Source organism: Triticum urartu, chromosome 2A (assembly GCF_056163025.1).
Source record: "Triticum urartu cultivar PI428250 chromosome 2A, HENAU_Tu73, whole genome shotgun sequence".
Taxonomy (NCBI): domain Eukaryota; kingdom Viridiplantae; phylum Streptophyta; class Magnoliopsida; order Poales; family Poaceae; genus Triticum; species Triticum urartu.
Genome location: NC_141874.1, coordinates 205,807,497 through 205,831,509, shown reverse-complemented (window position 1 = coordinate 205,831,509; position 24,013 = coordinate 205,807,497). Strand labels below are relative to the sequence as shown.

Sequence of the window (24,013 nt, the reverse complement as noted above, 5' to 3'; positions counted from 1 at the left end):
CCCACTCACTTCTTTCGAGAGAAAACTCTTTCTCTGGAAAGAATCCATTCTTGACAACAAAAATTTGCCTTCAGATTTGTGATATAAGGTATTATATGAAGATGCATTTCTCCTCTTTGGATTCGAGCTTATCACGCATAAGTACCGCATCCCAAAACTTTAAGAAACGTCAACATAGGTTTCTTGCCAAACCATATTTCGTATGGTGTCATATCATGGATTTAGATGATACCCTATTTAAAGTGAATGTATTTGTCTCTAATGTATAATCCCAAAATTATAGTGGCAAATCTTCATCTCGACCGGAGGCACAAAGAGTTGCCCTCAACCTACTGCACATATTGGAAATATTTATTATTAGATTCCTTCGGGTATGATAGAGAAACTGCTAGCTAATTTTTATGTAGGAGATGAAACAATACATCCCGATATGCACTTAATCTACGTGGATGAAATTTATGGATTGTTTAAGTTTGCAGGTTTATCCGACGATGGAGTTAAGAAAAAGATTTTCCCTTTATCTTTGGAGGTAAAGACATTGGCATGGTATATCATATATGCTATGTGATGATATTGAACATGCGATTGAAACCGATTGAAATTGCAATTTCACCGGAAGTTTTATCCTATGCATCTGGTTCATCGTAACCAGAATTATATGTATATTTTTTGGCCTCGTGAAGAGAAAGTATCGTTTAAGCTTATGGAAGGTTTAAGTACATTATGTACAAATACCCAATCATTAGCTCTCAAGAGAAATTATCATACATAATTTTTATACTCGTTTTTCTCATAATGATCGGTCCATGCTTGATTCCTTTTATACTGGTTATTTTACGAAAAAAACTATTGAATTCAAACGAGGTCTTCTGAAAATAATTAAACACAACTCTGAAGATTAAAAAGTCGACAAAGGTAAAACCAGGTACAAAACTTGAGTTTTGTGTTAAATCTTCATATTTTGTTTGAATAAGCTGAACTTGTAGTAGCCCTTACCCTGCTTAATGAAACCTCGGCAATTTAAAGATGTCGAGGTTTTGAAGTTCCATTGTGCATTATCTCGGAAAAAAAGGTCTTATTGTCCATTCCGTAGCATTAGGCTGGTCACAATGGGGAGGAACTTAGGAGTAACATCACACACTCCAATACAACTTTACTTATGTGTCACATATTTAATGAAGAGAGAGGTGCTTGTGGTAACTAGCTAAGTTATCGGAACATCACACACTCCAAAAAACAATGAGTCTATAACCTAATAAATACATTGTTGCATGACACTACATAGATATTCCTACCCACTGTGGAGATAGTAACATAGTCTAGGGAAGTGTCTAAGTTATTAGACTATGTTCTTGCCCATTGTGACTAGCCTAATAAATACATTGTTGCATGACACTACATAGATATTCCTACCCACTGTGAAGATAGTAACATAGTCTAGGAAAGTGTCTAAGTTACTAGACTATGTTCTTGCCCATTGTGACTAGCCTTAATACACAGACATATGCATGTGGTTGCAAAAGTACATACTCCTACTCCATAGGTCGGGAGTTACATTATTGGTGGACCAAGCCCGCATCTTTACTGGAGAAGAAATAACACCGACAAGTGGGCCATATAGAAAATTAAAACACGTGACCACTCCGTCGATTCCCATAGAGACCTGGACTCCCGCGGAAAGTCCAAAACGAAAACCTTCCCCGCCCCATATGCCCCCGCCCTCCCGCCGCTTCCGGATCCGAACCCTCGCGGCTCCGTCCCTCGCATCCACCGTCCAATCTCGCGCATCCGACGGCCCAAACCAGCGATCCGCGTGATCGCCGCCCATTGGCTGTCGCCCCGTCCCCACCCTCCTATATATTCTCCCCCCGCGCTGAGCGAAACCTCCCACCTGCGTCCCTCTCGCCTCCACCGCCTCCTGTCCCCTCGCGCGTTCCGTCTCCCAGTAGCGGCTCCCGTCGTTCCCCTCCTCGGTTGCTGAGATGGCCGGTCGTGGGAAGGCAATCGGCGCCGGCGCGGCCAAGAAGGCGACGTCCCGTAGCTCCAAGGCTGGGCTGCAGTTCCCCGTGGGAAGGATCGCCAGGTTCCTCAAGGCCGGCAAGTACGCCGAGCGCGTCGGAGCCGGCGCCCCCGTCTACCTCGCCGCCGTCCTTGAGTACCTCGCCGCTGAGGTGCGTTTCTCGCGGATCTCATCCTTGCCCCTGTTCTCGCGGTATTCTATTCCTTGATCCGGTTCCGTCGTGGGTTCCGACAAATCGGGCTATTCTTAGATCTGTTTAGAACCGTGCCGTCTGTTAATAGCAATGCGTCGAAACCGAAGTTATTTTCGCGTACAAATTCGTCAAGATAAGGTTTCTCGGGTGCAGAATCGATGTGCTTTCCTTTGTATTCATTGCATTGGTTGCTGCTTGTTCTAATCTGGTCGTCCTTCCCCATATCTAGGTCCTGGAGCTGGCCGGAAACGCCGCCAGGGACAACAAGAAGACCCGTATCGTGCCGCGCCACATCCAGCTCGCCGTGCGCAATGACGAGGAGCTGACCAAGTTGCTCGGCGGCGCCACCATCGCCAGCGGCGGTGTGATGCCCAACATCCACCAGCACCTCCTCCCCAAGAAGGCCTCTTCCTCCAAGGCGTCCACCGTCGATGACGACGACAACTGAGGCCCTGTCCTTTCCCTCGCTGCCACCGCCCGCACCATGGATTACATTTGCGTCACAAAGACGAAGGAGTTTCTTGTTTCGTAGGATTTAGTGTCTTGGTTTTCAGGAGAGTCCCGGATGGTATGGTATTAGGAGAATTTCTAGTTGGTGGTCGGATTGGTTGCTTTCATCCCATGGCTGTGAATATGGCAAACAAATTTTCGGGTGTTCAAACTCAGATGTAAGGCTGCTTGATCTTGTCCGGTTTCCATGGTTGAAGAAATTGAAAGGAACTCAACTTTAAGCTATTACCAATTTTGTCGCTCATTGTTCTAATCGTACCTGTTATTTGATTTGCCTGAAGGATTCACAGTGATAGGTTTTTAGTAGTATGTGATTACATCGTGCTTTAGTAAATTTGGTATTTCTTGTCGTGCTCTACGAATGATGTGTAACCAAGATGCATCTCCCTTTCTGGGCGATGCAGGCTGCAATGATTGAAGAACGTGCTGTTGAGCTATCACGAAATTGACTATTTAACTGGACTTACAAGTGCTCCACGGATTCCATTATGGAACGTTATATTTTCACAAACTTGATTCCAAATTAGTATCCTTGCATCCCACAACGATCGTTGCATATGCTTGCTTGGCAGTGGAGGTAGATGCATCACGGACGAAGGGCGCGCGCATGGCATACGGCTCAGGTGTTTCCCTCGACGTGTATCTTACTCCACCGGTTCCATATATATAAAGAAAAGAGTCGTGCTATACACACGACATATATAAAGAAAAGAGTCGTGCTGACATATATAAAGAAAAGAGTCGTGTTATACACACGACAAAAATCAGACGATTCACGCACGATGAATGAAATCTAGCCGGACATACGTCTGATGGAAAGAGTACCAGCCGGCTCCAGGCAAATTTAACAATTTTGATTTGTGGATGAAATCATTTCATAAAATAAACTGTTTCTAAATTTTTTTCACTCAGCTGATTTTTTTGAGTGGCGCCCGACACGAAGGCGCCACACTATACTGTGCAATGCCTAACTGATAGGCGCTACACGCCTGGCCAGCGTTGCACTTCGGACTGTCTAAAAATTGCTAAGTCAATGTGCAGAGTCTAAGAGATAGGCGTTGCATTAGTGGTTGCACTACAAAATGAAGCAACCACTAGTGCAACGCCTAGAAGCTAGGCGCTACAATGTATAGTGTGACGCCTAGCTTTCAGGTGCTGCACACTGACTTAGTAATTTTCGGATAACACGGGTGCGACGTTGGCCAGACGTGTAGCGCCTATCTGTGAGGCGTTGCACAGTGTAGTGTGGCGCCTTCGTGTCGGGCGCCACACAAAAAGATCAGCTGCGTGAAATAGTTTTACGGGCAGTTCATTTTATGATTTAATTTCGTCCACGGGTCAAATTTGTCAATTTTGCCGCCACTGGATCACGTCCGAATCACCGCGTGAGGGAGCCAGGTGTCACCTGGTCGGATTGGGCGCATCGCTCTTCTCACCTGGTCGAGGCAGGGGCGGTGGTTGCAAGGGAAGACAACGCCAACAGGGTCCGAGGCCGACGCTTGGGCGGCTACGGCGAGCTGCCGGAGCAGGGCGGCGGTGGAGTCCAGGAGCTCGAGCCGGTCGCTGGCGGCGATTGGCACCGGCGAGGAGTCAAGCTGAGCGGAATGGCCATTGCTTGGGTCGCCGAAGGGGATCCGAGAGGAGGGAAGGAAGTGGGAGAAGAGGTGTTTGTTGGGGATCATAGCAATAATTCAAAAAATTTCCTACGTGTCACCAAGATCAATCTAGGAGATACTAGCAACGAGAGAGAGGGAGTGCATCTTCATACCCTTGAAGATCGCTAAGCGGAAGCGTTGCAAGAACGCGGTTGGTGGAGTCGTACACGCAGCGATTTAGATCACGGTTGATTCCGATCTAAGCGCCGAACAACGGCGCCTCCGCGTTCAACACACGTGTAGCCCGGTGACGTCTCCCGCGCCTTGATCCAGCAAGGAGAGAGGGAGAGGTTGGAGAAGACTCCGTCCAGCAGCAGCACGACGGCGTGGTGGTGGTGGAGGAGCGCGATACTCCTGCAGGGCTTCGCCAAGCACTACGAGAGACGAGGAGGGAGAGAGGTAGGGCTGCGCCTTGGGAGAGAGAGACTCGTTTGTTGTGCAGCCCCAAAACCTCCACTATATATAGGGGCAAGGGCAAGGGGAGGCGCCCTAGGGTTTTCCCTAGGGGGCGGCGGCCAGGGCAGATGGGATCTCCTCTTTGGATGACTTGGCCCCCAAGCCAGGAGGTGGGAATCCTAGATGGGGCGCCGCAAAGCCCCTGGTCACGTGGGAATAGGTGAGGGGGCGCGCATCCCCTTAGTGGGTTGGTTTGCCCCCTTCCCTTGGCCCATGAAGCCCCCCAACACTTGCCGGGGCTTTCGAAACACCTTTCGGTCAATGCTGGTCATCACTCGGTACCTCCGGAACACTTCCGGACTCCAAAACCCTTCGTCCAATATATCAATCTTCACCTCCGGACCATTCAGGAACTCCTCGTGACGTCCGGGATTTCATCCGGGACTACGAACAACATTCGGTAACCGCGTACATACTTTTCCTATAACCCTAGCGTCATCGAACCTTAAGCGTGTAGACCCTACGGGCTCGGGAATAATGCAGACATGACCGAGACATCTCTCTGGTCAATAACCAACAACGGGATCTGAATACCCATGTTGGCTCCCACATGTTCCACGATGATCTCATCGGATGAACCACGATGTCAAGGATTCAGTCAATCCCGTATACAATTTCCTATGTCTACCGGTATAGTACTTGTCCGAGATTCGATCGTCGGTATCCCGATACCTTGTTCAATCTCGTTACCGGCAAGTCTCGTTACTCATTCCGTAACACATCATCCCGCGATCAACTCCTTGATCACATTGTGCACATTATGATGATGTCCTACCGAGTGGGCCCAGAGATACCTCTCCGTTTACACGGAGTGATAAATCCCAGTCTCGATTCGTGCCAACCCAACAGACACTTTCGAAGATACCCGTAGTGCACCTTTATAGCCACCCAGTTACGTTGTGGTGTTTGATACACCCAAAGCATTCCTACGGTATCCGGAAGTTGCACAATCTCATGATCCAAGGAAATGATATTTGACATTAGAAAAGCTTTAGCAGACGAACTATACGATCTTGTGATAGGCTTAGGATTGGGTCTTGTCCATCACATCATTCTCCTAATGATGTGATCCCGTTATCAATGACATCCAATGTCCATGGTCAGGAAACCATGACCATCTATTGATCAACGAGCTAGTCAACTAGAGGCTTACTAGGGACATGTTGTGGTCTATGTATTCACACATGTATTACGGTTTCCGGTTAATACAATTATAGCATGAACAATAGACAATTATCATGAACAAGGAAATACAATAATAACCATTTTATTATTGCCTCTAGGGCATATTTCCAAGAGTCTCCCACTTGCACTAGAGTCAATAATCTAGTTCACATCACTATGTGATTGCAATGAATCCAACACCCATGGGGTTTGTTCATATCTTGCTTGTGAGAGAGGTTTATTAGTCAATGAGTCTGAACCTTTCAGATCCATGTGTGCTTTACAAATCTCTATGTCATCTTGTAAATGTAGCTACCACACGCTACTTGGAGCTATTCCAAATAACTGTTGTACTATACGAACCCGGTTTACTACTCAGAGTCATCTGGATTAGTGTCAAAGTTTGCATCGACGTAACCCTTTACAACGAACTCTTTTACCACCTCCATAATCGAGAAAATTCCTTAGTCCACTAGTTACTAAGAATAAGTTCGACCGCTGTCGTGTGATCCATTCCTGAATCACTCTTGTACCCCTTGACTGACTCATGGCAAGGCACACTTCAGGTGCGGTACACAACATAGCATACTATAGAGCCTACGTCTAAAGCATAGGGGACGACCTTCGTCCTTTCTCTCTCTTCTGCCGTGGTCAGGTCTTGAGTCTTACTCAATATTCACACCTTGTAACATAGCTAAGAACTCCTTTGCTGATCTATTTTGAACTCCTTCAAAATCTTTTCACGGTATGTATTCATTCGAAAGTACAATTAAGCGTTTTTGATCTATCCTTATAGATCTTGATGCTCAATGTTTAAGTAGCTTAATCTAGATTTTCCATTGAAAAACACTTTTCAAATAACCCTGCATGCTTTCCAGAAATTCTACATCATTTCTGATCAACAATATGTTAACAACATATACTCATCAAAAATTCTATAGTGCTCCCACTCACTTCTTTGGAAATACAAGTTTCTCATAAACTTTGTATAAACCCAAAATCTTTGATCATCTCATCAAAGCGTACATTCCAACTCCGAGATGCTTACGCCAGTCCTCAGAAGGATTGCTAGAGCTTTGCATACTTGTCAGCATCTTTCAGGATTGACAAAACCTTCTGGTTGTATCACATACAACCTTTCCTCAAGAAAAATGTCGAGGAAACAATGTTTTTTACATCCTATCTGCAAGATTTCATAAATAATGCAGTAACTGCTAACATAATTCCAACAGGCTCTTAGCATCACTACGAGTGAGAAAGTCTCATCGTAGTCAACTCCTTGAACTTGTCGGGAAACATCTTAACAACAAGTCGAGCTTTCTTAATGGTGACACTTACCATCATTGTCTGTCTTTCTTTTAAAATCCATCTGCACCCAATAGCCTTACGACCATCAAGTGGTTCTTTCAAAGTCTATACTTTATTTTATACATGGATCCTCTCTCCGATTTTATGGCCTCGAGCCATTCTTCGGAATCTGGGCCCACCATCACTTCTCCATAGCTCGTAGGTTCATTGTTGTCTAGCAACATGACTTCCAAGACAGGATCACGTACCACTCTGAAGTAGTATGCATCCTTGTCGACCTATGAGGTTTGGTAGTGACTTGATCCGAAGTTTCATGATCACTATCATAAGCTTCCACTTCAATTGGTGTAGGTGCCACATGAACAACTTCTTGTGCCCTGCTACACACTAGTTGAAGTGACGGTTCAATAACCTCATCAAGTCTCCACCATCCTCCCACTCAATTCTTTCGAGAGAAACTTTTCCTTGAGAAAGGACCCGTTTCTAGAAACAATCACTTTTGCTTCCGGATCTGAAATAGGAGGTATACCCAACTATTTTTGGGTATTCTATGAAGATGCATTTATCCGCTTTGGGTTCGAGCTTATCAGCCTGAAACTTTTCCACATAAGCATCGCAGCCCCAAACTTTTAAGAAACGACAGCTTAGGTTTCTCTAAACCATAGTTCATACGGTGTCGTCTCAACGGAATTGTGTGGTGCCCTATTTAAAGTGAGTGCGGTTGTCTCTAATGCCTAACCTATAAACGATAGTGGTAATTCGATAAGAGACATCATGGTATGCACCATATCCAATAGGGTGCAGTTGTGATGTTCGGACACACCATCACACTATGGTGGTCCAGGCGGTTTTAGTTGTGAAACAATTTCCACAATGTCTTAATTATGTGCCAAACTCGTAACTCAGATATTCATCTCTATGATCATATCATAGACATTTTATCATCTTGTCACGATGATATTCAACTTCACTATGAAATTACTTAAACCTTTCAATAATTCAGACTTGTGTTTCATCAAGTAAATATACTTAGCATCTACTCAAATCATCTGTGAAGTAAGAACATAACGATATCCACTGCATGCCTCAGCACTCATTGGACTGCACACATCAAAATGTATTACTTCCAACTAGTTGCTTTCTTGTTCCATCTTATTGAAAACAAGGCCTTTCAGTCATCTTGCCCATGTGGTATGATTTGCATGTCTCAAGTGATTCAAAATCAAGTGAGTCCAAACGATCCATCTGCATGGAGTTTCTTCATGCATATCTACCAATAGACATGGTTCGCATGTCTCAATCTTTTCAAAAATGAGTGAGTACAAAGATCCATCAACATGACTCAAATGGCAGTGCCACAAGTACGTGGTACTATCATTACTATCTTATATCTTTTGGCATGAACATGTGTATCACTACGATCGAGATTCAATAAACCATTCATTTTAGGTGCAAGACCATTGAAGGTATTATTCAAATAAAAAGAGTAACCATTATTCTCCTTAAATGAATAACCGTGTGGCGATAAACATAATCCAATCATGTCTATGCTTAACGCAAACACCAAATAACGATTATTTCGGTTTAACACCAATCCCGTGCGATGTTTGATCACATCAACCTTGGAAACACTTCCAACACATATCGTCATCTCACCTTTAGCTAGTCTCCGCAGCCTTTTATTTCGAGTTACTAACGCTTAGCAACCGAACCGGTATTTATTACCCTGGTGCTACTAGGAGTACTAGTAAAGTACATAATAATATGACGTATATCCAAAATACTTCTGTCGACCTTGCCAGCCTTCTCATCTACCAAGTATCTAGGGTAGTTCTGCTTCAGTGACTGTTCCCCTCATTATAGAAGCACTTAGTCTCGGGTTTGGTTCAACCTTAGGTTTCTTCACTAGAGCAGCAACTGATTTGCCGTCTCATGAAGTATCCCTTCTTTCCCTTTCCCTTCTTGAAACTAGTGGTTTAACCATCAACAATTGATGCTCCTACTTGATTTCTACTTTCGCGGTGTCAAACATCGCGAGTTGCTCAAGGATCATCATGTCTATCCCTGATATGTTATAATTCATCACGAAGCTCCAATAGCTTGGTGGCAGTGACTATGGAGAACCATTACTATCTCATCTGGAAGATTAACTCCCACTCGATTCAAGCGATTGCAGTACTCAGACAATCTGAGCACATGCTCAACGATTGAGTTTTTCTCCCTTAGTTTGCAGGCTTAAGAAACTTGTCAGAGGTCTCATACCTCTTGACATGGGCACTAGTCTGAAATTCCAATTTCAGTCTTTGGAACATCTCATATGTTCTGCTATGTTTCAAAAACGTCTTTGGTGCCACAATTCTAAACCGTTAGTTTTACGTACTGAACTATCACGTAGTCATCAAAACGTGTATGTCAGATGTTTCCCAACATCTACAGACGATGCTCGAGGTTCAACACACTGAGCGGTGCATTAAGGACATAACCCTTCTGTGCAGCAATGAGGACAATCCTCAGTTCACGGACCCAGTCCGCATAATTGCTACTGTCAACTCTCAACTAAATTTTCTCTAGGAACATATCTAAAACAGTAGAACCAAAGTGTGAGCTACGATATAATTTGCAAAGACCTTTTGACTATGTTCATGATAATTAAGTTCATCTAATCAAATTATTCAATGAACTCCCACTTAGATAGACATCCCTCTAGTCATCTAAGTGATACATAATCCGAGTCAACTAGGCCGTGTCCGATCATCACGTGAGACGGACTAGTCATCATCGGTGAACATCTTCATGTTGATCGTATCCACTATACGACTCATGTTCGACCTTTCGGTCTTCCGTGTTCCGAGGCCATGTCTGTACATGCTAGGCTCATCAAGTTAACCTAAGTGTATTGCGTGTGTAAATCTGGCTTACACCCGTTGTATGCGAACGTTAGAATCTATCACACCCGATCATCACGTGGTGCTTCGGAACAACGGACCTTAGCAACGGTGCACAGTTAGGGGGAACACTTTCTTGAAATTATTGCGAGGGATCATCTTATTTATGCTACCGTCGTTCTAAGCAAATAAGATGTAAACATGACAAACATCACATGCAAATCATAAAGTGACATGATATGGACAATATCATCTTGTGCCTTTGATTTCCATCTTTGAGGCGCGACATGAACACCATCGTCACCAGCATGACACCATGATCTCCATCATCGTGTCTTCATGAAGTTGCCTCGCCAACTATTACTTCTACTACTATGGCTAACGGTTAGCAATAAAGTAAAGTAATTACATGGCCTTTTCATTGACACGTAGGTCATAAATAAATTAAGACAACTCCTATGGCTCCTGCCGGTTGTCATACTCATCGACATGCAAGTCGTGATTCCTATTACAAGAACATGATCAATCTCATACATCACATATATCATTCATCACATCCTTTTGGCCATATCACATCACATAGCATACCCTGCAAAAACAAGTTAGACGTCCTCTAATTGTTGTCGCATGTTTTACGTGGCTGCTATGGGTTTCTAGCAAGAACGTTTCTTACCTACGGAAAACCACAATGGTGATATGCCAATTTCTATTTACCCTTCATAAGGGCCCTTTTCATTGAATCCGATCCGACTAAAGTGGGAGAGACAGACACCCGCCAGCCACCTTATGCATCAAGTGCATGTCAGTCGGTGGAACCTGTCTCACGTAAGTGTAAGTGTAAGGTCGGTCCGGGCCGCTTCATCCCACAATGCCGCCGAATCAAGATAAGACTAGTAACGGCAAGAAAATTGAACAAATCATCGCCCACAACTACTTTGTGTTCTACTCATGCATAGAATCTACGCATAGACCTAGCTCATGATGCCACTGTTGGGGATCGTAGCAATAATTCAAAAAATTTCCTACGTGTCACCAAGATCAATCTAGGAGATACTAGCAACGAGAGAGAGGGAGTGCATCTTCATACCCTTGAAGATCGCTAAGCGGAAGCGTTGCAAGAACGCGGTTGGTGGAGTCGTACACGCAGTGATTCAGATCGTGGTCGATTCCGATCTAAGCGCCGAACAACGGCGCCTCCGCGTTCAACACACATGCAGCCCGGTGGCGTCTCCCGCGCCTTGATCCAGCAAGGAGAGAGGGAGAGGTTGGGGAAGACTCCGTCCAGCAGCAACACGATGGTGTGGTGGTGGTGGAGGAGCGCGGTACTCCTGCAGGGCTTCGCCAAGCACTACGAGAGACGAGGAGGGAGAGAGGTAGGGCTGCGCCTTGGGAGAGAGAGACTCGTGTGTTGTGCAGCCCCAAAACCTCCACTATATATAGGGGCAAGGGCAAGGGGAGGCGCCCTAGGGTTTCCCCTAGGGGGGGCGGCGGCCAGGGCAGATGGGATCTCCCCCTTGGGTGACTTGGCCCCTAAGCCAGGAGGTGGGAACCCTAGATGGGGCGCCCCAAAGCCCCTGGTCACGTGGGAATAGGTGAGGGGGGCGCACAACCCCTTAGTGGGCTGGTTTGCCCCCTTCCCTTGGCCCATGAAGCCCCCCAACATTTGCCGGGGCTCCCGAAACACCTTTCGGTCATGCTGGTCATCACTCGGTACCTCCGGAACACTTCCGGACTCCAAAACCCTTCGTCCAATATATCAATCTTCACCTACGGACCATTCCGGAACTCCTCGTGACGTCCGTGATCTCATCCGGGACTACGAACAACATTCGTTAACCGCGTACATACTTTCCCTATAACCCTAGCGTCATCGAACCTTAAGTGTGTAGACCCTACGGGCTCGGGAATAATGCAGACATGACCGAGACATCTCTCTGGTCAATAACCAACAGCGGGATCTGGATACCCATGTTGGCTCCCACATGTTCCACGATGATCTCATCGGATGAACCACGATGCCAAGGATTCAGTCAATCCCGTATACAATTCCCTTTGTCTACCGGTATAGTACTTGCCCGATATTCGATCGTCGGTATCCCGATACCTTGTTCAATTTCGTTACCGGCAAGTCTCTTTACTCGTTCCGTAACACATCATCCCGTGATCAACTCCTTGGTCACATTGTGCACATTATGATGATGTCCTACCGAGTGGGCCCAGAGATACCTCTCCGTTTACACGGAGTGACAAATCCCAGTCTCGATTCGTGCCAACCCAACAGACACTTTCAGAGATACCCATAGTGCACCTTTATAGCCACCCAGTTACGTTGTGGTGTTTGGTACACCCAAAGCATTCCTACGGTATCCGGGAGTTGCACAACCTCATGGTCTAAGGAAATGATACTTGACATTAGAAAAGCTTTAGCAGACAAACTATACAATCTTGTGCTAGGCTTAGGATTGGGTCTTGTCCATCACATCATTCTCCTAATGATGTGATCCCGTTATCAATGACATCCAATGTCCATGGTCAGGAAACCATGACCATCTATTGATCAACGAGCTAGTCAACTAGAGGCTTACTAGGGACATGTTGTGGTCTATGTATTCACACATGTATTACGGTTTCCGGTTAATACAATTATAGCATGAACAATAGACAATTATCATGAACAAGGAAATACAATAATAACCATTTTATTATTGCCTCTAGGGCATATTTCCAACAGTGTTAACGAAGGTGCGCGGCGGAGCTGAGGAGCTCGCCGGCCGGAGGGGCAATAGGGTCGCGCGCGCGTGCGTCTCGCAGCGCCGGCTGGACCTGGGAGCAAGTGCACGGGAGAGGGCTGTCAGGGGTAGGGATACGAGAGGCTTGAGTAGGCTTTGGGTTTGTAGAGTTAGAGAGTTGGCTGGGCCATGCATTGGGCTGCAAGGGGGAGAGAGAGAGGGGTTGTGGGCCGGCTGTTGTGTTGATCATTTCCTTTTCTATTAGTGAAATGCCCATGCTTTGCTACGGGTTGGATAACACAGAGTAGTTCCTCTGAGTGCAACATATAATTTGAAAATTAAGTAGAAATATATCAAATGCTAACATATGCTTCGGGTAAGTACATTATGCTTACATCCCAAGGCATCACACAAGTATGAATTCAGGGTATTTTTTCCTTTGAAGTGTTAGCAAATCTATGCCAAGGCATGTTGAAAACTATCAATTTTTGTTTATTATAGTAGCCAATAAACATCCCAGAAAGAGAAGAATACACTCTAAACTGTTGGACATGTTCATTGGTTCAACTATCAATACTCTTGTGTGTTCAGACTTGCAATCAAGACATATGTACCCTATATTTTCTAAATCCTATAAAATATATGTAGTCAGTGAAGCCTATACACTGAAGCATTGCATATGTATCAAACAATATATACCCATGTAAGGCGGTAAATAGAAAGAAATGAGCTAATAGAACATACAGAACACCTTAATTAACAGTCACATGCCAGAGACATACCATACATTTTCACAATGCTGACCTCGTGACACTATCTAGAGCTTGACTATGGTTTGATTGTTACACTGAACCCATAACATTTTCTTCATGAAAATTCTAAAATTACAATCTGAAAATTATTTTAAACTTATATCTCAAGAAAATCATTTGACTTCAAAAGAAACAGATAAAAAAAAGAAGCTTGACATATACATATTAGTTTGAATTAATACTACTCAACTTGAGAAAAGAAAGGGAAATGTTATCATTATGATCTTATATTAAAGGTATCAGACACCAAATTATCAACATTATGTAGATTAATATTTAAAAATTAAAACACAAATGCTACAAAGCGAGCGCGCATGATCCTTCCTGTCTGAGCGGCCGCGCGCGAGCCGTAGGATTCGCGTAGAGATCCTGGGCGACACGATGGGGTCCTAGTCGGCACAGTTTGTCGTTTTCGGTCTTTTTTCCTCAGTCATATGTCAACATGTCCCCATCCCTTTCCTATTTCTTCCACAGTGATAGGGCTCGCCAGCACAAAATTGACGGCCGGTGGAGGGCAAGCTGCTCGCCAGTGATAACTCACATGACCGCGATGGCGAGTGGAGGATCAGCTGCTCGGTGGCAATAAATTACGCGACCGCGGCGGGGGAGAGCGAGGCCATGTGGCGAGGAAGTTAAGCCGCTGTTGCGTCGATAGTTCGTGCGACCGCAGCGGGGTAGAGGTGTAGAATTGTATTGAATAATTGTTGATTCAATATTGTGCGGGTACAAGAAGTATATATAAGAGCTAAGCCGCACCTGACCTAGCCTTATTACAAACCGATTAGGAGTCATAATCCTAATACAAGTTGTATTCTAACACCCCCCGCAGTGTCAACGGTAAGCTCGACGACGTTGAGACTGAAACGAATATCTTGAAACGGAGTAGTCGCAAGGCCTTTAGTAAAGATATCAGCAAATTGAGCAGAAGTAGGCACGTGGAGAATGCGAACTTGACCGAGAGCCACCTTCTCTCGAACAAAATGAATGTCGATCTCAATATGCTTGGTGCGACGGTGTTGAACCAGATTTCCTGACATGTAGACAACTGAAATATTATCACAGTAAACAATGGTAGCTTGCTCAATAGGATGGTGCAGCTCCGACGACAACTGGCGCAACCAAACCGTATCAGCAACCGCATGAGCCACATCGTGGTACTCAGCTTCAGCGGACGAGCGGGAGACCGTAACCTGCCTTTTTGAAGACCAATAAACCAAATTGTTACCAAGAAAAACACAAAATCAGGATGTGGACCTATGAGTATCTAGACAACCAACCTAGTCTGCATCAGAGTAAGCTGTCAAGGAGGTGGGAGAGGATTTGTTGATATGAAGACCTAAGTCTAGTGTGCCTTTGAGATACCGAAGAATACGTTTGACATGATTGTAGTAACCTACTCATGCATGTATAAACAAGCTTGTTGGACAACAAAAGAGATTTCAGGATGAGTGAGAGTGATATACTGAATGCACCGGTAAGACTACGGTAAAGAGAAGGATCGGAGAAAGGATCACCGTCGGCAAAGAGTTTGGAACCTGTATCAACAGGGGTACGGGAAGTTTGAAAATCAAGCATACCAGCATGAGAAAGAAGATCCAGAGTGTACTAACGTTGAGACAAGAAAAGACCAGAGGAGTCACGGATAACAACAATACCTAAGAAGTGGGGAAGAAGACCTAAATCTGTCATAGAGAATTCGTGGTGAAGAAGAGAGATAATATGATCTAAAAATTGTTGTGAGGAAGCTGTGAGGATAATATCATCAGCATATAAAAGAAGGTAAGCAGTGTTGTTATTGTGATGAAAGGTGAAGAGTGAAGTGTCAGAACGGGAAGGGTAAAACCGATGGTTTGAGTATAAGTAGAAAAGCGTTGGAACCAGGCACGTGGCGCTTGTTTAAGACCATAAAGAGATTTTTGAAGAAGACAAACATGATTAGGATAGGAGGAATGTTCGAAGCCAAGAGGTTGTTGACAATAGTCTGTTTCTTGAAGAGAGCCATGAAGAAAAGCATTTTTGACATCTAGTTGATGAATTGGCCAGGAAGAAGAGACGGCAATGCTAAGGACACTGCGAATAGTGCTGGGCTTGACAACTGGAGAGAAAGCCTCATCATAATCGATGCCGTGTTGCTGAGAGTAACCACGACATACCCACCGAGCCTTATAACGTGCAAGACTCCCATCAGAATTAAATTTATGGCGAAAACCCCATTTGCCTGAAACAATATTTGTATTGGAAGGACGAGGAACTAACTGCCACGTGTTATTCTGTAGAAGGACATCATATTCATCTTTCATGGATGCGGCCCAATTAGGATCTAGGAGAGCTGATTTGTAAGATTTGGGTAGAGAGGAAGGAGATAGAGATGCATGAAGATTGAGACAATCTTTTGCAGGTAAATGAAACCCAGACTTGGCATGTGTGCGCATGGTATGATCGTTAGTCGGAGCTGGAATGGGAATAGCATGAGCAGGAGGGGTGGGGGAAGGTGGTGGACGTGTCTGGCGCAGCAAAGGAAGCGGACGCGAGAGATGGCGGTGAAGACTGCGGCGGCAGGATGTCTGCCGTGACAGAGTGTAATGGGTTTTCCTCTGCCGGAATAGAGGTGATGACAGAAGTGGTCGCGGCAGGATCCGCTACCGCGGTAGAGGATTCGGCTGGTTTCACTGGATAGGTCGGCGAGTGAAAGAGGGGAAGATGATTGCGATGAGAGGGACTAGTGGACGGTGTGGGTGAGTTGGGATCTAATTATTGACACTCGAAAAAGGGAACAATGTTTTCAGCGAATGTTACATGACAAGACACATGAACACGACCACTGACAAGATCTAGACAACGATAACCCTTGTGCTCGCCAGAAAAACTTAGATGGACACACGGGGTAGAGCGCGGGGAAAGTTTGTTAGGAGAAGTGGAGTAGGAGTTTGGGAAACAAAGACCCGAAGACGCGAACGTCGGAGTAATTTGGATGAGAGAGAAATAAAGAGAAGTAAGGAGTAGTTTGTGGGTTAACTTTGGATGGACGAATATTGAGTAAATATGTGGCCGTGTGGAGGGCCTCAGCCCAGAACTTCAAAGCATAGAAGATTGGACAAGCAGAGTGCGAATGATGTCACTAAGAGTACGAAGAGAACACTCGGCTTTATCGTTTTGAGGGGAGGTATAAGGACATGAGAAGCGCAAGAGAATTCCATATTGTAGAAAGAAATTTTGATTTTTAAAGTTGTCAAATTCACGACCATTATCACATTAGATGAATCTTATAGGGAGGAAAAGGTGGACCGAGACATAGCGCTAAAAATTAAGGAATATATTATGAACGTCGGATTTGTTGCGTAAAGGAAAAGTCCAAACATAATGAGTAAAATCATCAAGAATCACGAGATAATACTTAAAACCAGATACACTTTCTATGGGTGATGTCCAGAGATCACAATGAAGTAATTCAAAATGAAAAGTACTAGAGGATTGAGAGGAACTAAAGGGAAGGCGAACATGTTTGCCCAATTGACATGATTGATACATAGAAGAATTATGAGAGTCTCTAGTACAAGGTGAAAATTCACTAAGAAGTGTGGATAACACATTTTTTTATTGGGATGGCCGAGACGTTGGTGCCATAGATCAACAGAGGGCACCATACATGTTGGAGGAGCAGCGACCAGAGCACAATGGAGAGAATATAAATCACCGGAGCTATTGAATCGAGCGATCTCGGCTTTGGTCGGGTAGTCCTTCACAGACAAACCAAAGGGGTCAAACTCAACGGAAACATGATTATCAGTGGTGATTTGACGAACAAAAATAAGATTTTTAATAAGAGCAGGAGCTACAAGAACATCACGAAGAAGCAAAGGCTTAATTGGGGATTGGATTTGAGCCTGACCGACATAGTAAATAGGAATAGAAGATCCATCACCGAGAGTAATAGAGGGAAAAGATGAAGGTGTGCAAGAAGAAAGCAAATTACTCGATGCAGACATATGACGAGAAGCACCAGAATCGAAAATCCAATCCGTACCTGAGTTCCCTTGTGCAGCAAAGTTGTTCATGGCTTGTAGAAAAGCAGCTTGGTCCGAGCTCGGAGTCGAAGTAGAGGCCGGTGTAGTCATGGGAGCTTGCGGGTGTGGTGGCGTCGGCAATAGGGCCGACATCGGCGTAAAGAGAGAGACACCATCATTGTACTATTGCATGTAGGGGGACAATGGAGTGCCATAGGATGCATAAGGACTAGTGTTGTAGATCGGTGGCGCGTAGGAGGAAGAAGCGTGGTACGCAGCCGTCGGCTGTCGAGGCGCGAGGACGGGCGCGCCGGTGTGAGGGCGAGCACCGGGCTGCCAGCCACCGGTATAGGCAGGCGGGGCACCATATGGCATAGGGGCGGACCAAGACATAGGCCACGCTTGGACTAGCCCTGTCCATGGATCGAGAGATGGGCGCCATCCGGGCGGCGGTGGTGGTGCAGTTGATGAAGCCGGGGGCGGCGGTGGTGCAGTTGGTGGAGTCGGGGCGGAGTAGGAGCGGGCGCCGTGCGGAACTGCGGCGGCCTAGGGTTTTTTCCCCGGTAGTTGGGACTTGGACGCTAGCCGGATGGTTGAGGAGGTGCTGTTGGTGGAGGTGGCGGTGGCGGCGTCGACGCAGGCGGGCGAGGAGAAGCAGTGAAGACCTGAGGACGGGAGTCCTTCGTAGTTAGGGCACGATCGGCCCATTGGATCATCGAGCGAACCTCGGCGAAGGAGGGACACAGACACATCATAGGGATGAAGGAGCCCTGCTTCTCGAACCGCTCGCTGTCGTCGATGAGGAGGACGTTGATGAGTTGCTGATCGTCGATCGGATCACCAAGTTCGCGAAGTTCATCCGCGATCGCCTTGAGGCGTTGGCAGTAGACGCCGACTGGTGAATCACCTTACACCGTATTCCAAAGCTCGGTGTGGAGATTGTTGGCGCGAGCGTCGATGTTGTCCTGGAAGAGCTGACGAAGGGCCGCCCATAGATCGGCGGCGGAGGCACCGTCACAGTGGACGAGATTGAAAATCTCTGTGGAGACTCGCATGTAGATCCATTGAATAATGGCGAGATCATCCTTGACCCATTGCGGATCATGAAGTTGAGGAAGAGAGTCGTCGACAACGTGAGAGCGGAGATTGCATCGCCCAAGGTGGACGTCGAAAAGGTGACGCCAATGGTAGTAGTTGTGAGCAGCGAGGTCTAGGGTTACGGGGATGTAGGGGCTAATATCGGAGATGGTGTCGGTGAAGAAGATGGAAGGGGGTATTGGTGGACGTAGAGCTAGAGTAGAGGTAGAGGTGGAGGAGGAGGCCGTGGCCGCGGCGACCTTGGCGGCGACGATGGTGGCGGGGCTGGCGGGTTAGCCATACCCTAGGATCGAAAGTCTGATACCATGTAGAACTGTATTGAATAATTTTTGATTTAATATTGTGCCGGTGCAAGAAGTATATATAAGTATTGACGTATAATGTGCTGCCTAGTCTCTTCTATCAGATTAGTCTTTTGATTGCATTGGCTAGATCATACACTTCTACATGGTATCAGAGTAGCCGCATCTGATGGAGCTAAGCCGCACCTCATGGTATCAGAGACCGATTTGATGAAGCTAAGCCGCATCTGACCTAAACTTATTACAAACCGAATAGGAATTATAATCCTAATACAAGTTGTATTCTAACAAGAGGAACGTTCGGGCGGCGAGAGAGCCGAGCCGCCCGCTGCCGACAGCTTGCGCGACTGCGGCCAGTGCAACAGAGGTTTGTCCGCGCGACTACAGAGCTAAGCCGCTAGGTGAGTCCCTACAGAAACTACGCTCGTGTTGTCTTCCCTTTGTTTTTTACCCATGAATGATGCATCCATGCGTTTTTTTCTCCCAGTCCTAGTCGCGTGTGGGGTGGTGCTGGGGAGGGTGTACAGAGGAGAGAGCCGGGAGAGGAAGAGGCACGAACAACGGGAAGTATTTTGTTCATCAATCCGGTTGCAGTTACATAGCAACAGCTAGGCAATTATGTGGATCCACGTGGAGCATTCAGAGGCAATTTTACTATCCATCAAATGGATTTTATTTATTGATGGGACATTTTTGTGGGATTCACATAGCTTGGGACCATGGGGACATATGCAGGGATTGAGACTTGAGGCAAACATTTTTTGGCATTTTTTACAGAGAACGAAATGGCAATTTTATTCAACATACCTAGGGCTATTTATTTATTTTTTGCATTACTACAAGCATTAGTTAGATAATTGTATGGTAGGCAGATGATATTTTTCAAAAATAACACTTGGGGTAAGAAGAAGGTTGTCTGAACTGAACTGAACAAGGCAAGTCATTTCAATTTTGTTTTTGTATAGTGGTCTGAGCAAGGTTGTCTGCATAATCATATATGTTGCTGCATGTAGCACTTCCTGCTGCGAAGATTTGTTGATATTGGCATTCTTTTCTATATTGACCGAAGAATCATTGCAAAGAGTCCTTAACATGGTTTGTTGCAAGTACTGGTTCGTTCTCGCAGGTCTGACCGCCTGAATCAGTATGCGGAATTTTTCATAGAGTTCTTAACATACGTCAGTTATGCAATTATACTTGGTTTGCTGCATGTGCTGGTTCGTTCTAGCAGGCCTAAATCTGTATGGGAAGTTTTCCATAGAGTCCTTAACATGCATCAGTTAGGCAAGTGCTCGTATATGTTAAACAGAGGAGGGGCATTTTATTTTGGATTTGCTGACAGAGTAGGAACACTCTGACTGTTTGAATTAAAACCTTTTCCCCCTTTATCTTGCGACCTTCCCTGTATACTTGCCTATTTGTTCCCCTTTACCATCTGCAGGGCTAACTGGTCACGGCCACTAACCTTTCTTCTCTCTTTTTTGAAAATCGCAGCTGAAGGCTTACTTCCAGCACAACAACAGATGCAACCTCTCTGTGGGGCTGTCCAAGATTGAGAAGTTCAATTCAACAAAGCTGCCAACATCTTTCCGAGCAAATGTACAAAAACTCAAACCCTCACCCCCATATCTTTTTGGTATCGCCTCTGTGTGTTTTCTGTCCTTTTTTTAAAGCATGGCAAAAAAATGTGTGGCCTCTGTTAGTAAAGCATGTGTTGAGGAAATGCACACCATGTGGCATGCATGACAAAGCACAAGATGATTTTCAGGGGCCACAAATATTTCTTACAATGACAAACCAAGTATCCTACAGTAGTAAACCAAGTCGCACGGGAATGCACACCATATTGCTTATACAGCAAAGCACAAGATGATTTTCAGGGGTCACAAATATTGCCTACAACGGCAAACCAAGTAGCCTACAATAGTAAACCAAGATGCACGGGAATGCACAATGTGTTGATTGAGAACACATTTATCTGATTACCATATGCTTGATTAAGAACATTTTGCCTCTCTTAAAAGGCCGTCAAAAAGTCAGATGAACCAGCAGATATTATATTGGTGTGCTCTATATAAGTGCAACAGTCAGTAATCGACCATCTCCATGAGCTTTGACTCCATGGTCACTATGTAATACACGAAAAAGAAAAGGCCAATATTGCTCTACTGTTACAGAAATTTTACCAGAAATCAAGTAGCTCTACCTCATCTTCTTTTAGACTCTTAGAACATATACAACAGAACAGAACAGAAACTAACCAAGAATATACATATCCATGTGCATCACTTTCAGAATATATGACATAGTGACTCTGAGATATCTAACCTTTTTGTTTCCATGCATTCAAGAAGCTCTTTATTACTTTGAGTATCCTTTTCCAACATCCAAAAACACTATGTTTACATATCAAATAGGCAACACCAGTAATTCTTGGTCCAATTCTAGCATGGACAGTTTTGCATCTACTAAAGAGCACTTCGTTTCTCCTATTTCCACATTTAAGCATAGACAGATTTGCATATATAATAAAAGAACAGCAGGCTCGAAGTAATAAATCACAGGCAGGGAGGAAGTAATTTTTTCGAAAAGGGGCGCTTTATTACTTAAAAGATTTAAGCATTACTTGTCAGCATAGTGGAGGAGGTAGAGGTAGGTGATGGAGCTTCTTCACCTCGGGTGACTACACCTCCATGTTCATACAACATACAGTGCATGCAAATCAGTCTGAATTTGTCTGCTTATTCTCTACTTTCGGATGAATTTTGACGCCAATCTGATAGAAACTGCAAGACATGTACCAACTTAATTTCCTTTTTCCAATACATCACTCCTCTTATGTTATGGCGATCTGTTGTATGGTCTTTCCTTACTTTCTTAATCCCTCTAATTTGCATTTAGCTGGAAAACTGCCTTGAAAGTTCTAATGTATATTTGGCTCCTGCATTGGTGATTGCGTATTCTGAAGAATTCAGAAATCTTAGTGAAGATGTATGTCTTCTAGACCGCTAGTTTACTTTACCTAGCTACGCACTGTTCCTCAAACATTGTTAGATAATGCAATGGACACATTGCTTCAAATCTAAGAAAGCTTAAATGGGACAATGTCATAGAGTGAGAACAACTCACCTGTTCATGTATATGAACAACAGAACATTTGGTCTGTACAGTACAATTATGGAGTCTGTACAGAACAACTCACCTGTTTATGCAAAGTAGGAAGTAGGTACGCTTTTGGTATCCAGTTCCAAAAGTTTAGATAAAAATCATCTACATTTGCTAAGCTGCCATGAATGTTTGTGAGGGAGGTACATAATAGAGATATTTCACAAAGCATAGTGTAGAAACTACTGATAAATATAACTCCGACCATCTCTGCAGTTCATGCTCGCGCACTACACGCGGTGCCGTGCCACATCCAGGGAGGCAAGCTGCTGCTGCTCGAGGTGAACCGCTTGCTCCGCCCCGGCGCCCTCTTCGTCTGGGTGGGGAAGCCAGTCCAGCGGAGGTGCTGGGCACGAACTGGTGGCCATGCACATCTAAAACAAGTAGAGCCCTTGCCTCAACCAAATCAGGCCTAAATCCGCCGAAGCTAGCTTCTTCCCGAAGACAAATAAATTCCCAGAAAAAGCATGCACGCACCTTGCTGGAGGAACCTCCTCGCACTAACCTTGCCGGAGCTCCCCGTCCTCTTCTTGCACCAACCTTGACGGATTTTGAAGCCAGCCGACCTCACTCATGCACCTCACCGGAGCTCGCCGGGCTTGCATCTGGTTGAGCTCTTTCCGAACGCAGCTCCGCCGATCTCGCTGAAGCTTGCGGATGGATGAATTGACCGAGTTCATCCTCTCTGATGATCTCGTGCTCGCCGTCCTGCTCGGGGAAGCGTGGTCGTGCTCGGGAAGGGGTTCTTGCCGGAGGAGCGGATCCGGCTAGAGGGCCACCTGGGGCGGGTCGGCTGAATTCTTGACGGAGGTCATCCTCTTCGGTGGCTTCTGCCCGACAGGTCGGGTCAATTCTTGTCGGACTTCATCCTCTCCATGTAACACCCCAGGAAGGAAGAGAGGAGAAGGGGATCCAGATCGGGGACGAGAGGAGAGAGTGACTTGGAGAGGAAGAAGGAGGGATGGATTGCAGAGTAAGGATTCAGATACAAGAAGTGTCAACGCACGCATAACCCCTCACGGCCACAGGCGGCCATCCTTTATCGTCACACACACAGCCACTTGTCTGGCCAGCTGACTGGGCCCACCAGCCAGCTCTAGGACACACTAATCCGCTGGTTAGGTGTGACATTCCTCCCTCCTTAAGACTGTGCATCGCCATCTTCGTCTTCAACATTGCCACCAGCGTGTTATTCCTCCCAGAGCTCCGTAGATGGAAAGCGCTGACGAAGAACGTCGTAATTCTCCCACGCCGTTGGTGTGGAGTCCCCAGCTCCCCATTTTGACCTTGATCTGTATCACTGGCGCGTTCCCCGGCTTCATCATGCGCCGGTCCAGGATGCGTGTGGGAGAGAGACCAGTGGTGGAGAGGTCGGGCACCTTGGGCAGTTCGCCGTACACCGGCGTGAAGTCCGGTGTGAAGGGCTTCAATTGCGAGACGTGGAAGACGGGGTGGATCTGGCTCTCTGGTGGCAGGTCGAGCTTGTATGCGAGCGATCCAATCTTCTCGATGATCTTGTAGGGCCCGAAGAACTTGAACGCGAGCTTGGCGCACGGGCGATTGACCACCAAGCACTGCGCGTAGGGCTGGAGCTTGAGCAACACTTGTTCCCCTGCCTGGAAGTGGCGCTCGGTGCGATTGCGGTCCGCGTTCTTCTTGAACCGACGCTGCGCGTGCTCCAGCTGGGCGCATATGTGCGCGTTGTGCGCCGC

The 24,013-nt window shown here is 45.8% G+C and overlaps 1 protein-coding gene across 1 annotated transcript; it reads left to right on the top strand.

Annotated features, from left to right (window-relative positions):
- Positions 1 to 1,874: 1,874 nt before the first annotated feature.
- LOC125536762 (histone H2A.4) lies at positions 1,875 to 2,951 on the top strand. Its single transcript, XM_048700018.2, has 2 exons — positions 1,875 to 2,171; positions 2,443 to 2,951. The coding sequence occupies exons 1-2, from the start codon at positions 1,983 to 1,985 to the stop codon at positions 2,659 to 2,661; spliced, it is 408 nt and encodes a 135-aa protein (XP_048555975.1). The 5' UTR covers positions 1,875 to 1,982; the 3' UTR covers positions 2,662 to 2,951.
- Positions 2,952 to 24,013: the final 21,062 nt, after the last annotated feature.